Source organism: Budorcas taxicolor, chromosome 13 (assembly GCF_023091745.1).
Source record: "Budorcas taxicolor isolate Tak-1 chromosome 13, Takin1.1, whole genome shotgun sequence".
NCBI lineage: Eukaryota > Metazoa > Chordata > Mammalia > Artiodactyla > Bovidae > Budorcas > Budorcas taxicolor.
The window spans coordinates 50,559,906-50,578,237 of NC_068922.1; the positions used below are offsets into that span (position 1 = coordinate 50,559,906).

At 40.9% G+C, this 18,332-nt stretch overlaps 1 protein-coding gene across 1 annotated transcript in view; it reads right to left on the minus strand.

Annotated features, from left to right (window-relative positions):
• Nucleotides 1-18,332, minus strand: part of HAO1 (hydroxyacid oxidase 1) — a 59,629-nt gene that overhangs the window by 22,998 nt on the left and 18,299 nt on the right. The window contains exon 3 of the mRNA XM_052651237.1: nt 6,672-6,927. Coding sequence (XP_052507197.1) covers nt 6,672-6,927 — 256 coding nt within the window. The remainder of the gene's footprint in view (nt 1-6,671; nt 6,928-18,332) is intronic.

The following is an 18,332-nucleotide window of genomic DNA, read 5'->3' on the forward strand; positions in this document are numbered from 1 at the left end:
ACATAGAAAGTATCTTGGAGCTAAGGCTATAACAATTTTTATATGAACTTAGAAGTACAGAGGTACACAATTTTTACAAAACTAGGGCTTCCCTGGTAGCTCAGTGGTAAAGAATCTTCCTGCCAGTGTAGGAAACACAGGAGACTTGGGTTCAATCCCTGAGTCAAGAAGATCCCCTGGAGAAGGAAATGGCAACCTGGAAAATTCCATAGACAGAGGAGCCTAGTGGGCTATATATAGTCCATGGGGTCGCAAAGAGTCAGACATGACTGAGCAACTGAGTGCTGAGGTTTAATGCCTTTAACGTGCTTATAAATAGCTGGTTATGTAGCTTAGGCAGTATCTATTATCATAAGGCCATGGACATTCACATCCCATGTAACTGTCTTCAACCACTGGCTAAGTTTTCTCGGTTAAGGATTGACTGTGACTCAGGTGGCCACTAAAGGTCACAGAAAATCACAAATCCATGAAAGCCATATTTGTATCCATTATTTGTTGAGGTTTGGTTTAGATTATAGCTGAAATACTCTGAGCTTCTTTTTTTAATCAAATCACTTAAGGCTGTACATTTTCTCACAGATTTTGGCCTTCTGTGGTCATCCTAATTTGAATTAAGCTAACCTAGTCAATAAACATACCCTTATTATTGGAGGCCTATTCCATTACTTAGAAATGATACTAAGTGATATTAAATTTCAAACCTTTAAATAATATTGTTAATAAGAAAAAGGTCCTGTCTGTCCATGCCATAGCAAAACCAGAGGGGAAAAAAGAATAATATCTGTACGAGTATATTCTCTGCATAGCACCCCACCCCCATCCCAAACAAGCTACAGTGTTTCAGCAGGGGTGGGGTGAAAGGGTGAAAGGGATAGGAAAAAACAGAAACATGGATAAAATTATATAAATAACTGTTGTTATTCTTGGATGGCTAAATGCAGATCAACACTTGAATGAATGTTGCCTTACAGAAATTTCAGGGTACAATGAAGCCTTGTCGTTACTCTTAAACGTTGTTCAAAGCCAGAAGCCAAGAAAAAGTTTTCAGATATCTTGACAGAGACCCACGATGGAGTGTTTTAACCATGGCTCCAAAGGAAACCTCCATGAATGCTATTTTTATTAGAATTATGACATATACACAAAAAACACTTAACACAGCTTCTGATAACCAAAGTATTTCATTTCATATGGAAGGAAAAGGGCAACATCAAAATAATAACAAGATTACTTGGGACTTAATTCTCTGAATCCCAATCTGTTTAATGACCCACAGGCAAGGGATAAGATTTCTTTTTTGTAAAGGATTCATTGTGCCTTGAAAGGCTCCTAAATATACTTTTTAATCTAATATAAAAATGATTTTATTTTTTAGTAAGTTAGCATCATAAAAATGTAACAACTACTAAGGAAAGTTAGCATTATTAAATAACCAATAGTAATGTCAGTAATGATGGCTATTATTGAGATATCATACGACATTAAAGAATAATGTCATATGTCTCCACTGTGGGAAACACACTGCAAAATAACAACCAGTAGGACACATAATCGGAGAAGGCAATGGCACCCCACTCCAATACTCTTGCTTGGAAAAGCCCGAGGACGGAAGAGCCTGGTGGGCTGCAGTCCATGGGGTCGCTAAGAGTCAGACACAACTAAGCGACTTCACTATCACTTTTCACTTTCATGCACTGGAGAGGGAAATGGCAACCCACTCCAGTGCTCTTGCCTGGAGAATCCCAGGGACGGGGGAGCCTGGTGGGCTGCCGTCTATGGGGTCGCACAGAGTCAGACACGACTGAAGCGACTTAGCAGCAGCAGCAGCAGCAGAACACATAATATCAGTATAACATGAGAGACATTCAAAATACGTAATAGATATTTGTACATGGAACAGCAACCTTTAATACTGTGATTAGGAAAACATTGCTATTTATTGCACAGCCCTGCTAACTTTTTCTTCCATGTGGCTGGGTATTTGGAAGAAAGGTTCAGGGCAAAGATTTTCAGTATGAGCTCAAACCCTTATTCAAATTCTTATTAGTATTGTTTTATTGGGTAAATCTGTTATGATCTAGTACATTTTTATTCAACATTACTTACTTAGCACCTACTATGTGCCAGTGTTTTAGTAAAACGATCAAAAATACTGGCTACCTAGGTTGACATTCTAGCTAGGGGAGTCAGAAAATAAACAAGAAACATAATCAACAGGTAATTTATGGAGCCTGTTAGAACATAAGTACTATACAAAATAAAGAAAAAGAAGAGCAGAATAAGAGGGATGTGAGCTGGTAGAGGCTTTACTTGAAAGTTTAAATATGATAATTGGATGTGGCCCCAATGAGAAGCTATCCTGTAGAGGAAATTGGCAGAGCTGTGTCATTTTATCTGTTTCCTGTTGCTACTATAACAAGCACAACCCTAGAGGCTTTCAGTTCAGTTCAGTTGCTCAGTTGTGTCCGACTCTTTGCGACCCCATGAATCGCAGCACACCAGGCCTCCCTGTCCATCACCAACTCCCGGAGTTTACCCAAACTCATGTCCATCGAGTCGGTAATGCCATCCAGCCATCTCATCCTCTGTCGTCCCCTTCTCCTCCTGCCCCCAATCCCTCCCAGCATCAGGGTCTTTTCCAGTGAGTCAACTCTTCACATGAGGTGGCCAAAGTATAGGAGTTTCAGCTTCAGCATCAGTCCTTCCAATGAACACCCAGGACTGATCTCCTTTAGGACGGACTGGTTGGATCTCCTTGCAGTCCAAGGGACTCTCAAGAGTCTTCTCCAACACTACAGTTCAAAAGCATCAATTCTTCAGTGTTCAGCTTTCTTCACAGTCCAACTCTCAAAGTGACACAAATTTATTATAGTCTAGAGGTCAGAAATTCAAACTGTCTCATTGGACTAAACTCAAGGGGTCAATAGGGCTATTTCCCTTCCAGAGGCTATAGGGGAGAATCTCTTTCCTTGACTTTTCCAGCTTCTAGAGACCGTCTATATTTCCCTGTTTCCAGATGCTATCACTCCAACTTCTGCTTCTCTCATCGCATCTCTTTCTCTGACTGTCCTGCATGCCTCTTATAAGGAGCCTTTTCATTACATTAAGCCTTCTGTGATAATCCAGGATAATCATCTCATCGCAAGGTCCTTAACTTAATCACACCTGCCAAGTTCATTTTGCCATGTAAAAAGTAACATATTCACAGGTTCCAAGGTTCAGAACATAGGCATCTTTGGAAGGTTATTATCCTGCTTAATATTACGTGACTTAACATTGTAACTGTTTTCCTAACCAAATAATTTAGAGGCTATCTGCCATGTACAAAGTCCTCCTTCACAAATCGTTTTCTCTACTCTAGACCCCCAACCCAAGATCCCCACACTTATTTGTATCTCTATTCTGTTCTCTACCGTTCATCTTTATTTTGGTTTCCCAATATAAAGACAAGTAGCTTCATCCCTGATGTCAAAATGTAAAGGAAGTGAAGTTAGTTTGCATTGATTTGGGGAAAGAATGTTACAGGCAGAGGGAAGAGTCAGTTCTGAGGCTCTAAGGCGCAGGTGTGGCTGGCTCCCTGAAAAAACAGGAGGAAACAGGAGATTCTGGGAAGAATGAATGAAGATGAGAATGCTGGCAATGAGATCAGAGAAGGGGGTGCCTCACCCGCCACTTTTACCTCCAGAAACCTGGGAAGACAGCACAGTCTCATCTCTTTTGTGTGCTGTTCTCTGGCTGTTGTGGTGAATACTTTATTTCAGGGCCTAAGGAAGCACGTCCCAGGCAAATCATCAAAAGGGTAGGTGTCATGATTTACCTTGACCTTAGTCAATGATTGGAAATTTCTTTTAACTGCCTTAGTGCTGTCCCAAAGAGCCAAATTTTAACCCGAGGTAAACAAGCCACCCGCATGTGGTGTGGAGATGGACTCGGGTCCCTGACTCAGGGCCTCAGGAGCCAATCTGGTGAACTCGCTTCAATCCTCGCCTCTTCCGGAAGCGGATGCGAATTCGCCTTACTCCCCTTCAGTCTCGGGGACCTCTGCGCTGCTCATCATGCTCACATCCGTGTGTTTTGAATATGGACCAGGCAGAGATTACCAAACTCCTGAACTCTGGCTGGTCCCAGAAGCCAAAAGTCAGGACCCGCCCCCTTCTCTCCAGGCAGAGGAAGCCACGAGGGCTGGAAGGAGCCGCTGCTTTACAGACTCATTCTCCTCTGGATTTCCTGCCTCTCTCGCCTGCCAAACCTCATTCTGAACAGCCCGGCTTCACCTTCTATGAGTCAGGTCAATTGCGGAAAGAAACCTGATTTCATATCAGGCTGTAACAGATGAGCTTTTGGGCAGCACGTGCCCTCCAGCGGAAGCCAGGACCTCCCGTCGTGGGCCCTGCCTTCACTGCTGCATGTGGGCCCCAGGGCACTGCACGCCACCACCCCCTCCCCCGAAGCCCACAGGGACAAACAGCGTCAGTGTGCGCTCTGACGGCCAGGGCACCAGCAAAGGGTGTTTCCTGTGTTCCCCATAGCCTAGATGTGTGGCTCATTATTTGATCATCTTCAGAAGGAAGATGTGACAAGCTGGGGAGCCGTGGCCACTCCTCTGCACATTGACAGCTGAAAAGGGCCTTTGTCTCCTGGTCCCTCACGTCATCTGGGCAAGAGCCCGGGAGGAAAGCGGAGGGGGAAAGAACAGCAGCCTTCCCGCTCCTGGCTGAGTGGCCCTGGCAACTGAGGAGTAAGAGATATGGGCCAGAATTAACACGGGTGTCATCTGCCATCTAAGTAGATACCACGTGAAACCTGTTTTGTTATCCAGAGCCAGAAACTGCTTCCTAAACTTAAGGAACAAACCCACTATATTATTTATTGTTGTTGTCGCTAGCAGCAGAAGTAGTAGTAGAACAGAAGAGGGAAAAGAAATAGCAAATTCCTATTCAAATGGTCAAAGGGAAACAACGAGGAACATTTCCTGTCAGAAGCTTAAATACTGGGAAACAACATTTTAGAAAGTCTAAAAACTAAGGTAATCAAAAGAGAGAAATAATGTGAATTCATATCAAGAATTAATATAGATTAGTAAGATTTCATATTTAGGACATTTGAAACCATCTACTTTCTGATGAATTTGGCAAGAAGTAGAAATATGTCAAGGATTTTTGTTTTTGTTCTCTTAGAAAGACAGGGTATTTGGGTAACTCCATGCCTGGGATGTGTGGAGCAGGGTGATTGATGGCTGTCGGGGGAACACTTCCTCATTCTGCCATTGGGCCACTGAGGATATTATATACAGAAATAAATCCTAAACCTACCTGGAATTATCACAGAGATAACATCACACAGCTCATTTATATATGGTTTAACAGCAAGATTTTATGCACAGTAGCCTATGCTTAAATAGGTATACACACAGAAGAGCTATATGACAGACAAGACTATGAACTTACATGATGGTTGGAAGACATTCCATTCTCTAATATACTTGGAATCCTGGCTCTCAACAGTCTTCTTGTCCTTATGTGGAATGCTGATTTGATTTTGAATCTTTTAGATTTTGGATCTTTTAGAAGGATTAACTTTATATGTAGACAGAGTAAGCAATAGTCCAGTGAAATGAGGTCTAGGATTCCAAAGAAGTCATCCCTCATTTCTTGTACTCTGGTGGACGATTTGAAATCCCATCATCAAAATGTCCTCCATTAAAACTAAGATTTTGGTTCTGGTCAAAATAGTTTTAGCCCTAAAGTCTATCGGCCAAACACTGGTATGAAAAACATAAGGGCAAATTTTGATAGGAACCAAGGGAAAGTAAAAACAAAGGGAAGGAGAGATTTGTAGCTCTGTCTTTTTCAGTAAACCCCACTGAGTTTCTAGTTTTGACTCAACATGATTCTAATCTTTTACAGGAAAAAGGACTATAATTCCTTGTTGATGGATCAGCTGAATGGCCTGATAAAACCATCACAGTTCAGTCTTAGATTCCTAGATATGTACATTGTTTTCGCTGAGATGAATGAGTAAGTGAATGGATGAAAGAATGAATGAACCAATAAACTAGTGAATCCTGAACCATGAGTGAACCACAACAAAAGAGATATGTTACTGAAAGAAGGAAGAGATGAGGCAGCAGATATGTGACTTCTTTTGTCTCCATTCTTTTAGCTTTCTTCAATCTTCCCTGCCAGAGTTGTTCCAAATACACTTAAAAATAAAATTAAAAGGGTGTTTTTTTATTTCAACAGACAAAGAAATACAGTATTAGGATCACAATAGCAATGTTACTTAAGCTAAATTAAGTATCTTCTATCTATATGGCAATTTATCCTACTCAAAGCCCTTAATACACTCTGAGACATAGATTTTTTTACTTTGACAAGTATACGGCAAATCCTGTCTCTGTTGTTATAGCTCAAGTATGCGACGCTCACGTAAGGTGTGTGATTTCTGAGGATTATATGGATATTTGACAATGACACATCTCTAGAACCCAGACCTTATCATTCCTAGACACGATCTCATACAGCCATACTTTGGGACCAACATTTTGTGAAGATCTAATTCCCTGGAGCACCCAAGTGGAAACTTGAGAAAGTCTTTGGAACTGGATCAAGACATGAGCAAACAGAAATAGAGAATAAGGGGCCCAGTGATCAAAGACCCATGGTTACCTGAGTTGGGGTGGCATCTTGAACCTGTTACGCACATCATCAAAGCGGTTGCCCAGGTAAGGTGTGTCCACCGTCACAAATATGGCCTTGTAGCCCATTCGCTCAGCCCTCTGCACAAGCTGCTTGGTGACCTCACGGTCCTTGTAGATGTACAGCTGCAGCCAGCGAATCGCCTCGGGACCAGCTTCTGCCACTTCTTCAATTGAGGAGGTGGCCCAGGAACTCAGCATCATGCCAGTCCCCAGTGACCTGCAGGCTGAGGAAGGAAAGAGAAGATCAAGACAAGTTTGGCATTTTCCCTACTCCAGTCTTCAAGTTGTGGTTCATGGGATAAAGACAGCTACAATGGCAATTCAGAAATAAAAAGTTGCATCTTTAAAAAGTTAGAAACATGCTTTCCTTTCCACACTCTGAACAGATATTAAGACAAAATTGACCCAAATGGCCAAAGATGTGCTATATATAAGGATGAAAAAATTAGAAGCAACTTGAATCTCCAACATTAAGGAAATAGATAAATGATAGTTCATAAATAAAATGAAATATAAACACCCATGAAAACTAATTTTTGTAATAGTTAATTTTATGTGTCAGCTTAGCTAGGCAATGGTTCCCAGATATTTGCTCAAATGTGTCCAGATGTTGCTGTGAAGATTTTTTTTGTTAAGAGATTAGCATTTAAATCAGTAGACTTTACATAAAGCAGATTGCTCTCCATAATGTGAATGGGCCTCATCCATTCAGTTGAAGGCCTTGAGAAAAAGACTGACCTTTCTGGAGAAAGAGGGAATTCTGTCAGCAGATTGCCTTTACATTCAAATACCAACTCAGCTTTCCTGGGGTCTCCAGTGTGCCAGCTCTAGATTTTGGACTTAGCAATTTATACATTTGTATGAGCCGATTCCTTGAATCTCTCTCTCTCCATTTCTCTATTTCTCCCTTGTCTCTCTCTCACAGTCCCTCTCTTGCTCCTACTTCCTTCCCTTTAAGTTACAAGGAATGACATTTGCAGACTCAGAAAGTTTATCAAGGTATATTAAGAAAGCAGAGAATTCCCTGGTGGTTCAGGACTCTACCCTCTCACTGCAGAAGCCTGGTTTCAGTTCCTGATCAGGGACCTAAGTTCCATGCAGCATGACCCCCCACCATCCTCTTCCCCACCCAAAAAAAATAGGAGAAGAAAGAAAAAAGTCTCCAAAATAACATGTATACCATGATTTGTACGAATGTGATTCCTAGTGTATGAACCTAAACAAATTGTTAATGATAGGTGAGGGTGGGAGAGTTTATTTTCTCTTCCTTTAAAACTTTTTAAACTTTGTCTTTTAAAATCTGTTAAAAACGCATTTGCCATTTACTTTGTCATTTAAAATTTTATACAATTATATGTTAGACACCTCAAACAGACATCAGTCACCTCCCAATCTTTTAAACTAGATATCAAATAATACCCTGACCAGTAACACTGAAGAAGCTGAAGTTGAACAGTTCTATGAAGAACTACAAGACCTTTTAGAAGTAACACCCAAAGAAGATGTCCTTTCCATTACAGGGGACTGGAATGCAAAAGTAGGAAGTCAAGAAACACCTAGACTAACAGGCAAATTTGGCCTTGGAGTACAGAATAAAGCAGGGCAAAGGCTAATAGAGTTCTGCCAAGAGAACACACTGATCATAGCAAACACCCTTTTCCAACAACACAAGAGAAGACTCTACACATGGACATCACCAGATGGTCAACACCGAAATCAGATTGATTAAATTATTTGCAGCCAAAAATGGAGAAGCTCTATACAGTCAGCAAAAATAAGACTGGGAGCTGACTGTGGCTCAGATCATGAGCTCCTTATTGCCAAATTCAGACTGAAATTGAAGAAAGTGGAGAAAACCACTAGACCATTCAGGTATGACCTAACTCAAACCCCTTATGATTATACAGTGGAAGTGAGAAATAGATTCAAGGGACTAGATCTGATAGACAGAGTGCCTGATGAACTATGGACGGAGGTTCCTGTCTCCATTGTACAGGAGACAGGAATCAAGACCATCTCCATGGAAAAGAAATGCAAAAAAGCAAAATGGCTGTCTGGGGAGGCCTTACAAATAGCTGTAAAAGGCTATTTTACAGAAGAGAAGCAAAAAGCAAAGGAGAAAAGGAAAGATATACCCATTTGAATGCAGAGTTCCAAAGAATAGCAAGGAGAGATAAGAAAGCCTTCTTCAGCAATCAATGCAAAGAAATAGAGGAAAACAACAGAATGGGAAAGACTAGAGATCTCTTCAGGAAAATTAGAGATACAAAGGGAACATTTCATGCAAAGATGGGCTCAATAAAGGACAGAAATGGCATGGACCTAACAGAAGCAGAAGATATTAAGAAGCAGTGCCAAGAATACACAGAAGAACTGTACAAAAAAGAGTTTCAGGACCCAGATAATCATGATGGTGTGATCACTCACCTAGAGCCAGACATCCTGGAATGTGAAGTCAAATGGGCCTTAGAAAGCATCACTACGAACAAAGCTAGTGGAGGTGATGGAATTCCAGTTGAGCTATTTCAAATCCTGAAAGATGATGCTGTGAAAGTGCTGCACTCAATATGCCAGCAAATTTGGAAAACTCAGTAGTGGCCACAGGACTGGAAAATGTCAGTTTTCATTCCAACCCTAAAGAAAGGCAATGCCAAAGAATGCTCAAACTACTACACAATTGCACTCATCTTACACACTAGTAAAGTAATGCTCAAAATTCTCCAAGCCAGGCTTTAGCAATACATGAACCGTGAACTTCCAGATGTTCAAGCTGGTTTTAGAAAAGGCAGAGGAACCCGAGATCAAATTGCCAACATCCACTGGATCATGGAAAAAGCAAGAGAGTTCCAGAAAAACATCGATTTCTGCTTTACTGATTATGCCAAAGCCTTTGACTGTGTGGATCACAATAAACTGTGGAAAATTCTGAGAGAGATGGGAATACCAGACCATCTGACCTACCTCTTGAGAAACCTATGTGCAGGTCAGGAAGCAACAGTTAGAACTGGACATGGAACAACAGACTGGTTCCAAATAGAAAAAAGAGTACGTCACGGCTGTATACTGTCACCCTGCTTATTTAACTTATATGCAGAGTACATCATGAGAAACGTTGAGCTGCAAGAAGCACAAGCAGGAATTAAGATTGCTGGGAGAAATATCAATCACCTCAGATATGCAGATGACACCACCCTTATGGCAGCAAGTGAATAGGACTAAAAAGCCTCCTGATGAAAGTGAAAGAGGAGAGTGAAAAATTTGGTTTAAACCTCAACATTCAGAAAATGAAGATCATGGCATCTGGTCCCATCACTTCATGGGAAACAGATGGGGAAACAGTGGAAACAGTGTCAGAGTTTATTTTGGAGGGCTCCAAAATCACTGCAGATGGTGATTGCAACCATGAAATTAAAAGACGCTTACTCCTTGGAAGGAAAGTTATGACCAACCTAGATAGCGTATTCAAAAGCAGAGACATTACTTTGCCAACAAAGGTCCGTCTAGTCAAGGCTATGGTTTTTCCAGTGGTCATGTATGGATGTGAGAGTTGGACTGTGAAGAAAGCTGAGCACCAAAGAATTGATGCTTTTGAACTGTGGTATTGGAGAAGACTCTTGAAAGTCCCTTGGACTGCAAGGAGATCCAACCAGTCCATCCTAAAGGAGATCAGTCCTGGGTGTTCTTTGGAAGGACTGATGTTGAAACTGAAACTCCAGTACTTTGACCACCTCACGATGCTGGGAGAGATTGGGGGCAGGAGGAGAAGCGGACAACAGAGGATGAGATGGCTGAATGGCATCACTGACTCAATGGACATGAGTTTGAGTAAATGGACTGGGATGCCTGGCGTGCTGCGGTTCATGGGGTCGCAAAGAGTCTGACATGACTGAGCGACTGGACTGAATGAACTGAACTGAACCTATTGTCTTAGAGAACTTGAAAGAACATGAGTGACAGGCTTTTTTCCAAAATAGATAGCAAATTGGGGTCAGCTTTATTGGAGGACAAACTGATGCAATGTCTGTATGCCAAATGCCAAGAGATACATAATAAATTTATAAAATGGACTACTTGACCCTGGTTCATTTAACTTACCTTCGAGCTGCCATCCATCAAATATGAGTGAAAGTCATCCAAGTGACACAGGGAGATAAGAATCAAGTGATACCCTGTTTACAAAGCTGCTCTGAGAGGTTAAAATGCCTCATGCTTCTCAAACTTTAGCAGGCAGATAAATCCCCTGGAGTGTTTGTGAAAACACAAATTGTGAAAAACACTCCAGAGTTTCTGATTCAGTCGGGCAGAGATGGAGCCCAAGAACTTGCCTTTCTAACCAGCTCCCAGGTGGTGCCAACGCTGCCAGTCCCTAGACCACTTTTTGACATTCAAACAGCATCATCATGTAAGCTGGAAGGGTGCATCTTTACTCTCAGACTAAGGTGATATTTGAAATAGTTAGCAACCAGTAGAACGAAGATTGTGACCAATTACAAGAGATGCACATGCAGTAAATGGCAGGCATTAACCACTGGTTTCCAAATTTCCATGCCGTCCCGAGTATATAGAAAACCTGTTCACTTGGTTGTCATGGCCCTAAGGATTGGGGGAGTACATTTGTTCATACTGGTAATAAGGGAGTCTTCTGGGCATCTAGGAATTCTAGAAAAATCATTGCCTTGGGGGAGTGAGACATGCTGGGTTCTCTGTTTGACCTTAGCTAGGCCACATCCTCTTTACAAGGTAACCTAGTAGTAAAGCGGATTTTGTTTTTGATTATTGTTACTTTTCCAGTGCCTTCAAAGATGCTTTCATCCCTGTTCTTCAGGGCACAGGTCAGATAAAGAAGACTTAAACTGAAGGTTATATTATCTATGGATAATTAATCTGTTTCCTCCAAGTGTTCCTTTGAGAATTTCTCTCTTAAGGACTGATAATTAGAAAAATATTGCCCAACAAACCACATTTTAAGTAAGCAATTATAAGTAATGATAGGTATAAATATCTTATTTTCATTAAGAGTTGTAAATATGGAAAATAGATCCAGGTCATCCACTATTGTTTGGAACAAACAACAGAAGAGAACGATTGCTCGGATAAGAATCCCCTAACCATCAATTTCCCATAAAGAAATATGTTCTGAAGAGGATGTGGCCTAAGTAAGGTCACACAAAGAACCCAGCATGTCTGACCACTCCCCCAAGGCAATGATTTTTCTAGAATTCCCAGATGCCCAGAAGACTCCCTTGTTACCAATATGAACAAATGTACTCTCCCAATCCTTAGGGCCATGACAACCAAGTGAACAGGTTTTCTATATACTTGGGAAGGTTTGGAAATTTGGAAACCAGTGGTTAATGCCTGCCATTTACTGCATGTGCACCTCTTGTAACTGGTCACAATCTTCGTTCTACTGGTTGCTAACTATTTCAAATATCACCTTAGTCTGAGAGTAAAGACGCACCCTTCCAGCTTACCTTGTTCTGAGGGGAACAAAAAGTACAAGGTTTTTAATTTTATAAATGACTGAACATAGATTTTGTTGAAAAATTCTAATTTAAGTTATCCTAGTCTAGTGCCAAGAATTCAAAATTTTTTGAAGTCCATTTTCCCTCCCTATTTATTTTCCACAATGAAACTCTCACCTGCTCTCACAAGGAGCAAGTGTCAAATTTCATTTTACACAGGACAGGGGTCAGCTTTCATGGGCTCCCATTCCTAACATGTAGTGCAGAATGAAGACTCCAAAGCATATTGCCTTTTCCCAATTCCTGGCAAAATGGTGATGTTACTAAAAGGCAAGACCTGTCTCTTGCCCATGAGAAGGTCTCCTGCATTGATCCTAGTCTGAACATCTTGGCTTTCATGACAGTAAACATGTCCTAGAGAAAGCATACCCAGGAAACTACAACATTAAGTAAACATTGATCCCATATGACTCTATTTCCTATTTCCACCCACTCTTGTTTCATCATCCCTGAGATAGATCTTCAAGGATAGACATATAAACTCTTAATGTTCTAGGTATATTCAAACTTTGTTTATATTTGATATATCTTTCTCTTCTTTATTTAGAGGAAAGAGTTGTCAAGTGTCACTGCTATTAAAAAATACATACCCCCCCCCCCCAACACACACGCTACTAAAGAGACACTAGTAAGGTTTTAAATATTGAAACATCCAAGATAAAACCCTATAAATGACCTAAGTAATAATGTCAATCTCTCCTGTCTCTCAAGCAGTGGTAAAGAGTCCGCCTGCCAATGCAGGAGATGCAAGTGATGTGGGTTTGATCCCTGGCTCAGGAAGATCCCCTAGAGTAGGAAATGGCAACCCATTTCAGTATTCTTGCCTGGAAAATTCCATGGATAGAGGAGTCTGGCAGGCTACAGTCGAAGATGTCTCAAAGATTCAGACACAACTGAGCAACTGAGGGCACACACACACACACACAAGAGTCAGAGGTCTGGGCTGCACTCTCAGACTTGCCATCTATGAGGCACATTTCAATGGTAAAGATTCTTCAACCACAGCTGCTGCCCCACCCACTTCATCACATCATAGTATTGCCAGATGGTCCATTGAGAAGATATTTATGAATGTTTCCTGGTAAACTCTAAAGCTAAGCAATTGTAAAGGGTTAAGTGAGAGAATGCCTAACATTATTTGGGAAAAGAAGTTCTAGATAACTTTTTAAATTTTTAGAATTTTGTCAAGCACCTGGAGTCCTTATTATTCATAATCCTCTCAACATATAGCTTTCCTCTGCAATGTTTTGTGTTTTTTTTTTAATTTTTAAATTTTGTTTTTTGGCAGCACCTTCCAGCATGTAAGATCTTAGTTCCCCACAAGGGATCAAACCAGTGCCTTCTACACTGGGAGTGCAAAGTCTTAGCCACTGGACCACCATAGAAGGCTCTCTGTACAAGGGTACTGATGCTCAAGACATTCATTCTTCCTTACAAATATAGTGTCAGATTCTCACTTCCTGAAGCAAGAGAGCACTTATGGAAGAGAGGAACCGTCTCCAGGCCAAGAAACTCCAGACTATGGCTGATAAAGGGATATCAAAGGAGGAAATTCCTACATTCCCAGGGTATGATCTTTTTGTAAAGTCAGTGAAAAGACAAAAGCAAATACTCTAGGAGTTACAACAAAAATATGCCATTGTCCACTCCCCATGGCTGCTCTTCATCTGTCTACAGATTTCCATGAAAAGAACTGTGGAGAAGATATTAACGGTTATAGCATTCACTAAGCCCAGCCATCAAGCAGTAATTTCTGAAAGCAAAGGTTTCAGATTTTCCCTACACTCTTTAGTTTCTCTCCTCTTTTACAACTGTAAGCATGATAATATGGAAATCATGAGATCAATACTATCAGCTCTAACCCCTCCCCCAACATCAAAGTGGGCTATGGGCTAGTGGAAAATGTTGGTGCATTGTGTTTAACAAAAATTATCCTTAGATCTATCCAAATAGTTCTTTATTAGACTTAAATCATATGCCCTAGGGTGGGGAAATGCTACATGGGTTACAATAATCTGGCATAAGACCAAGTTAATTCTGCCTCCCCAAATTCAATATAATTAACTCAGTGTCCTACACTATGAAATCTGTAAACTACTGAGGTTTATATCAGTTCATATTATATATGAATGCAGCCACCTCTGGGGTTGAAACAAAGGCTAAACCCAATGTTCAGTGATTTGGCTGGGCTGCTGCTGCTGCTAAGTCACTTCAGTCATGTCTGACTCTGTGTGACCCCATAGACGGCAGCCCACCAGGCTCCCCAGTCCCTGGGATTCTCCAGGCAAGAACACTGGAGTGGGTTGCCATTTCGTTCTCCAATGCGTGAAAGTGAAAAGGGAAAGTGAAGTCGCTCAGTCGTGTCCGACCCTCAGCGACCCCATGGACTGCAGCCTTCCAGGCTCCTCCATCCATGGGATTTTCCAGGCAGGAGTACTGGCCCTCCGTTGGCTGGGCTAGAACAGGTAAATAGCTTTGCAAAACAGCATAAGTTGGCAAAATCCTCCCTATGGCTGAAATGCAATTGTATTTCTAGGTTTGGCCAGGGTTTCACTTTACATCAAGCCTTAAAGAAAACATTTATTTCTAATCCAAGTAATCTGAATGTGGAGGCAAGCAGATAGGAGGGCTATTGTGACCTTAAATCTCAGGAGATGCTAAATCTGCCTGTTTCAGTTCTTTAAAGAAAGACTACTTTGTACACATCTCCCATGCATCTAGACTCTGCTTCTCAGTTCCTGCTCATTGCAGGCAATCATCACAGAATCAGAGGCTCTCAGAAGGTCTTGGAGGGCCTTCAGATGGAAACAATATTTGAGCTACACCCAACACTACTTCATCTTTGGGGATTTAAGCTATGCCTTTGGCTGGAAACCACCAAGAACTTTCATTCCAGTCTCTGTCCAGTGCTTCTCAAGCTTCAACATACACAAGAATTACATGCAGATGTTGACAAAATTCAGATTTTGACCCAAGTGGTCTGAGATATGGCCTCAGGTACTGTGTTTCCAACAAGCTTCCTAGTAATACTGACATTTGTTTTGTGGACTATACTTTAAGAATAATGAAATGGATATCTTGTTTCACTAGGACTCATGCAAGTTTATTGGATATATCGAATGGCCTGAATACAGATAGGACCTTATAGGAAACAAGAGGGAGAAACTGACCAGGAGTTGCAGGGTGGGTAGGGGCTGGCTTGTGTCTTGTCAATTGCCAGCCATGTCCTGCTGAATGTGTTTTTCTTCTCCATTGTTATTCCTCTGCAGAGGGACACAGGTAACTTTGCAACATTTTCTTATTAATTTATCTCTTAGTAAGATTTAAAGTCAGGGAACTAAAGTGCACTATAGCAACAGCCCCTTGGGCTTCCCTGGTGGCTCAGTAGTAAAGAATCTACCTACCAATCCAGGAGACATGGGTTCGATCCCTGGATCAGGAAGATCCCCTGGAGGAAGAAATGGCAGCTTGCTCCTGTATTCTTGCCTGGGAAATCCCATGGACAGAGGAGCCTGGCAGACTACAGACCATGGGGTCACAAAAAAGTTGGACATGCATTATCAGATGTATTTTATAACCTTGCTTATCCAGAATTTGCTAGCTTCCTAGATTTCAGATTCAAAGAAAAACCAAGCAACAAAATAAAATTAAAGTGATAGAAGATGAGGAGTAAGAGAGATTTCTCAAAGATAAGAAGGCAAAATTTACCAATTATAAAATAGTTCTCAGTGTTTAATGTCAGGGCAAACAATTGTTCAGTCACTAAGTTTTGTCCAACTCTGAGAGCCCATGGACTGCAGCACAGTAAACTTCCCTGTCCTTCACGATCTCCAGAGTTTGCTCAAACTCATATCCACTGAGCTGGTGAATTACACATATAGATAAGATGCCAAATCATCAAATGAAACTAAAGTTTATCATTCTAAGCTTGACAAGGAAGAGATTTATAATACATTTGAGAATGATGTTTATTCACTACCACAAAAACAGCAATGTAAACTATTAGTTATCAATGGGAATTGATGTCTGTTATTTGGGAAATTAACTCATGTGGAATAAACCAGAGCAGAACAATTAAGCAATGTGCTACTTTGGGTACAGATTATTTCTTTGAAAATAACTCTCCTTTATGGGAAAAGTGAGTTAAGCTTCCAAAATTATATGTTTAAGGAAAAGGGATAATATTATGAAAGGGCAAAAAGGGGCTTTTTTAGGTGCATTTGATTAAAACGCTTCTGCAAAACTTAGTCACCAAAACAGCTGTGCTGAAAATTTCGTTGAGAAAACCCATTTTGTCCTCTGCACAGGAAGTCATTATGCAATGGGGAAAATATGCAGTGATCATGTACCAAGAAGTTGTGTGGTTCTAAACTCAGGGTCTGACACACTGAAGTGTTTGCATAAACATTCACCATACTAGCAATTGAGGGGGGTCAGAGTTTGTTTGCCTAGGAAGCTATTATTACACAGATTTGTTAAAGACACAATTAAAATTATTGTCTCAACATTGAAAGCTATCATTTAGATTATTCAGAAAAAGAATGTTCTAAAGTCAGTTATCCAAGGGAAGAAAAAAACTTCTACTATAATTATGCATGAAATACTTCAGTTCAGTTCAGTTCAGTCACTCAGTCGTGTCTGACTCTTTGCGACCCCATGAATCGCAGCATGCCAGGGCTCCCAGTCCATCACCAACTCCTGGAGTTCACTCAGACTCACGTCCATTGAGTCAGTGATGCCATCCAGCCATCTCATCCTCTGTCATCCCCTTCTCCTCCTGCCCCCGATCCCTCCCAGCATCAGAATCTTTTCCAATGAGTCAAGTCTTCAGATGAGGTGGCCAAAGTACTGGAGTTTCAGCTTTAGCATCATTCCTTTCAAAGAAATCCCAGGGCTGATCTCCTTCAGAATGGAATGGTTGGATCTCCATGCAGTCCAAGGGACTCTCAAGAGTCTTCTCCAACACCACAGTTCAAAAGCATCAATTCTTCGGCACTCAGCCTTCTTCACAGTCCAACTCTCACATCCATACATGACCACTGGAAAAACCATAGCCTTGACTAGATGGACCTTAGTCAGCAAAGTAATGTCTGCTTTTGAATATGCTATCTAGGTTGGTCATAACTTTTCTTCCAAGGAGTAAGCGTCTTTTAATTTCATGGCTGCAATCACCATCTGCAGCGATTTTGGAGCCCCCAAAAATAAAGTCTTACACTGTTTCCACTGTTTCCCCATCTATTTGCCATGAAGTGAGGGGACTGGATGCCATGATCTTCGTTTTCTGAATGTTGAGCTTTAAGACAACTTTTTCACTCTCCACTTTCACTTTCATCAAGAGGCCTTTTTAGAAGTGGTCAAAAATATTCATTTACAATTTAGAAAATTTAACCAATTTAAAGCCTGCCCCAAAGGGCCAAGAAGCCAGTGTTTTCATGAAGTTCCATGGTCTGATTTTGAAACAATATAACACTGAGTGGTCGTAATGTCACTATACACCAAGAACTCTTTTTCATTGTGTGGAAATATTTTCGGAACAATTCTTCCTAATGACATCTTAGCCCACCCTTCTTTGTTCCTACTTTATCTCTGGGGCAGCACTCTGCAATAGACAAGAACATTAGCTTTACTGTAATGATTCCCAGGTTATAATTCTTTCATTTTTATTGAGTCTCCAGGCCTTGTCATAGCTGGCAGCTGGCATGAAGACCACACAACAGTGAGATGCCTTTTAATGATGTTTTCAAGGAGTATCAGATTTACACATGGTGACTTCAATCAACCTCCCTCAATTTGACACCCTGAATGTTGGAATCTATAGGTGAGCCTTTGACTTCTTGCTGTCACACTTTGATATCTTTGAGAGCACTAATAGTTTGAGAAGAAGCTATCTCATGCTCTCAAGAAAGCTGCTCAATTCTGGTGCAAAATACTAAAAATTATTTCATTTGATGTTAGTCTTTAAGACAGCTGAAGTCTAATATTTTAATAGCTGTTTTAGATGAATAATGTTTCTCTTGCTGCAAAGTAATTTCAACACTGAACCTATCACTTTTTGAATAATTTTATATATGAATTATATATTTATATATGTGCAGATATATAAG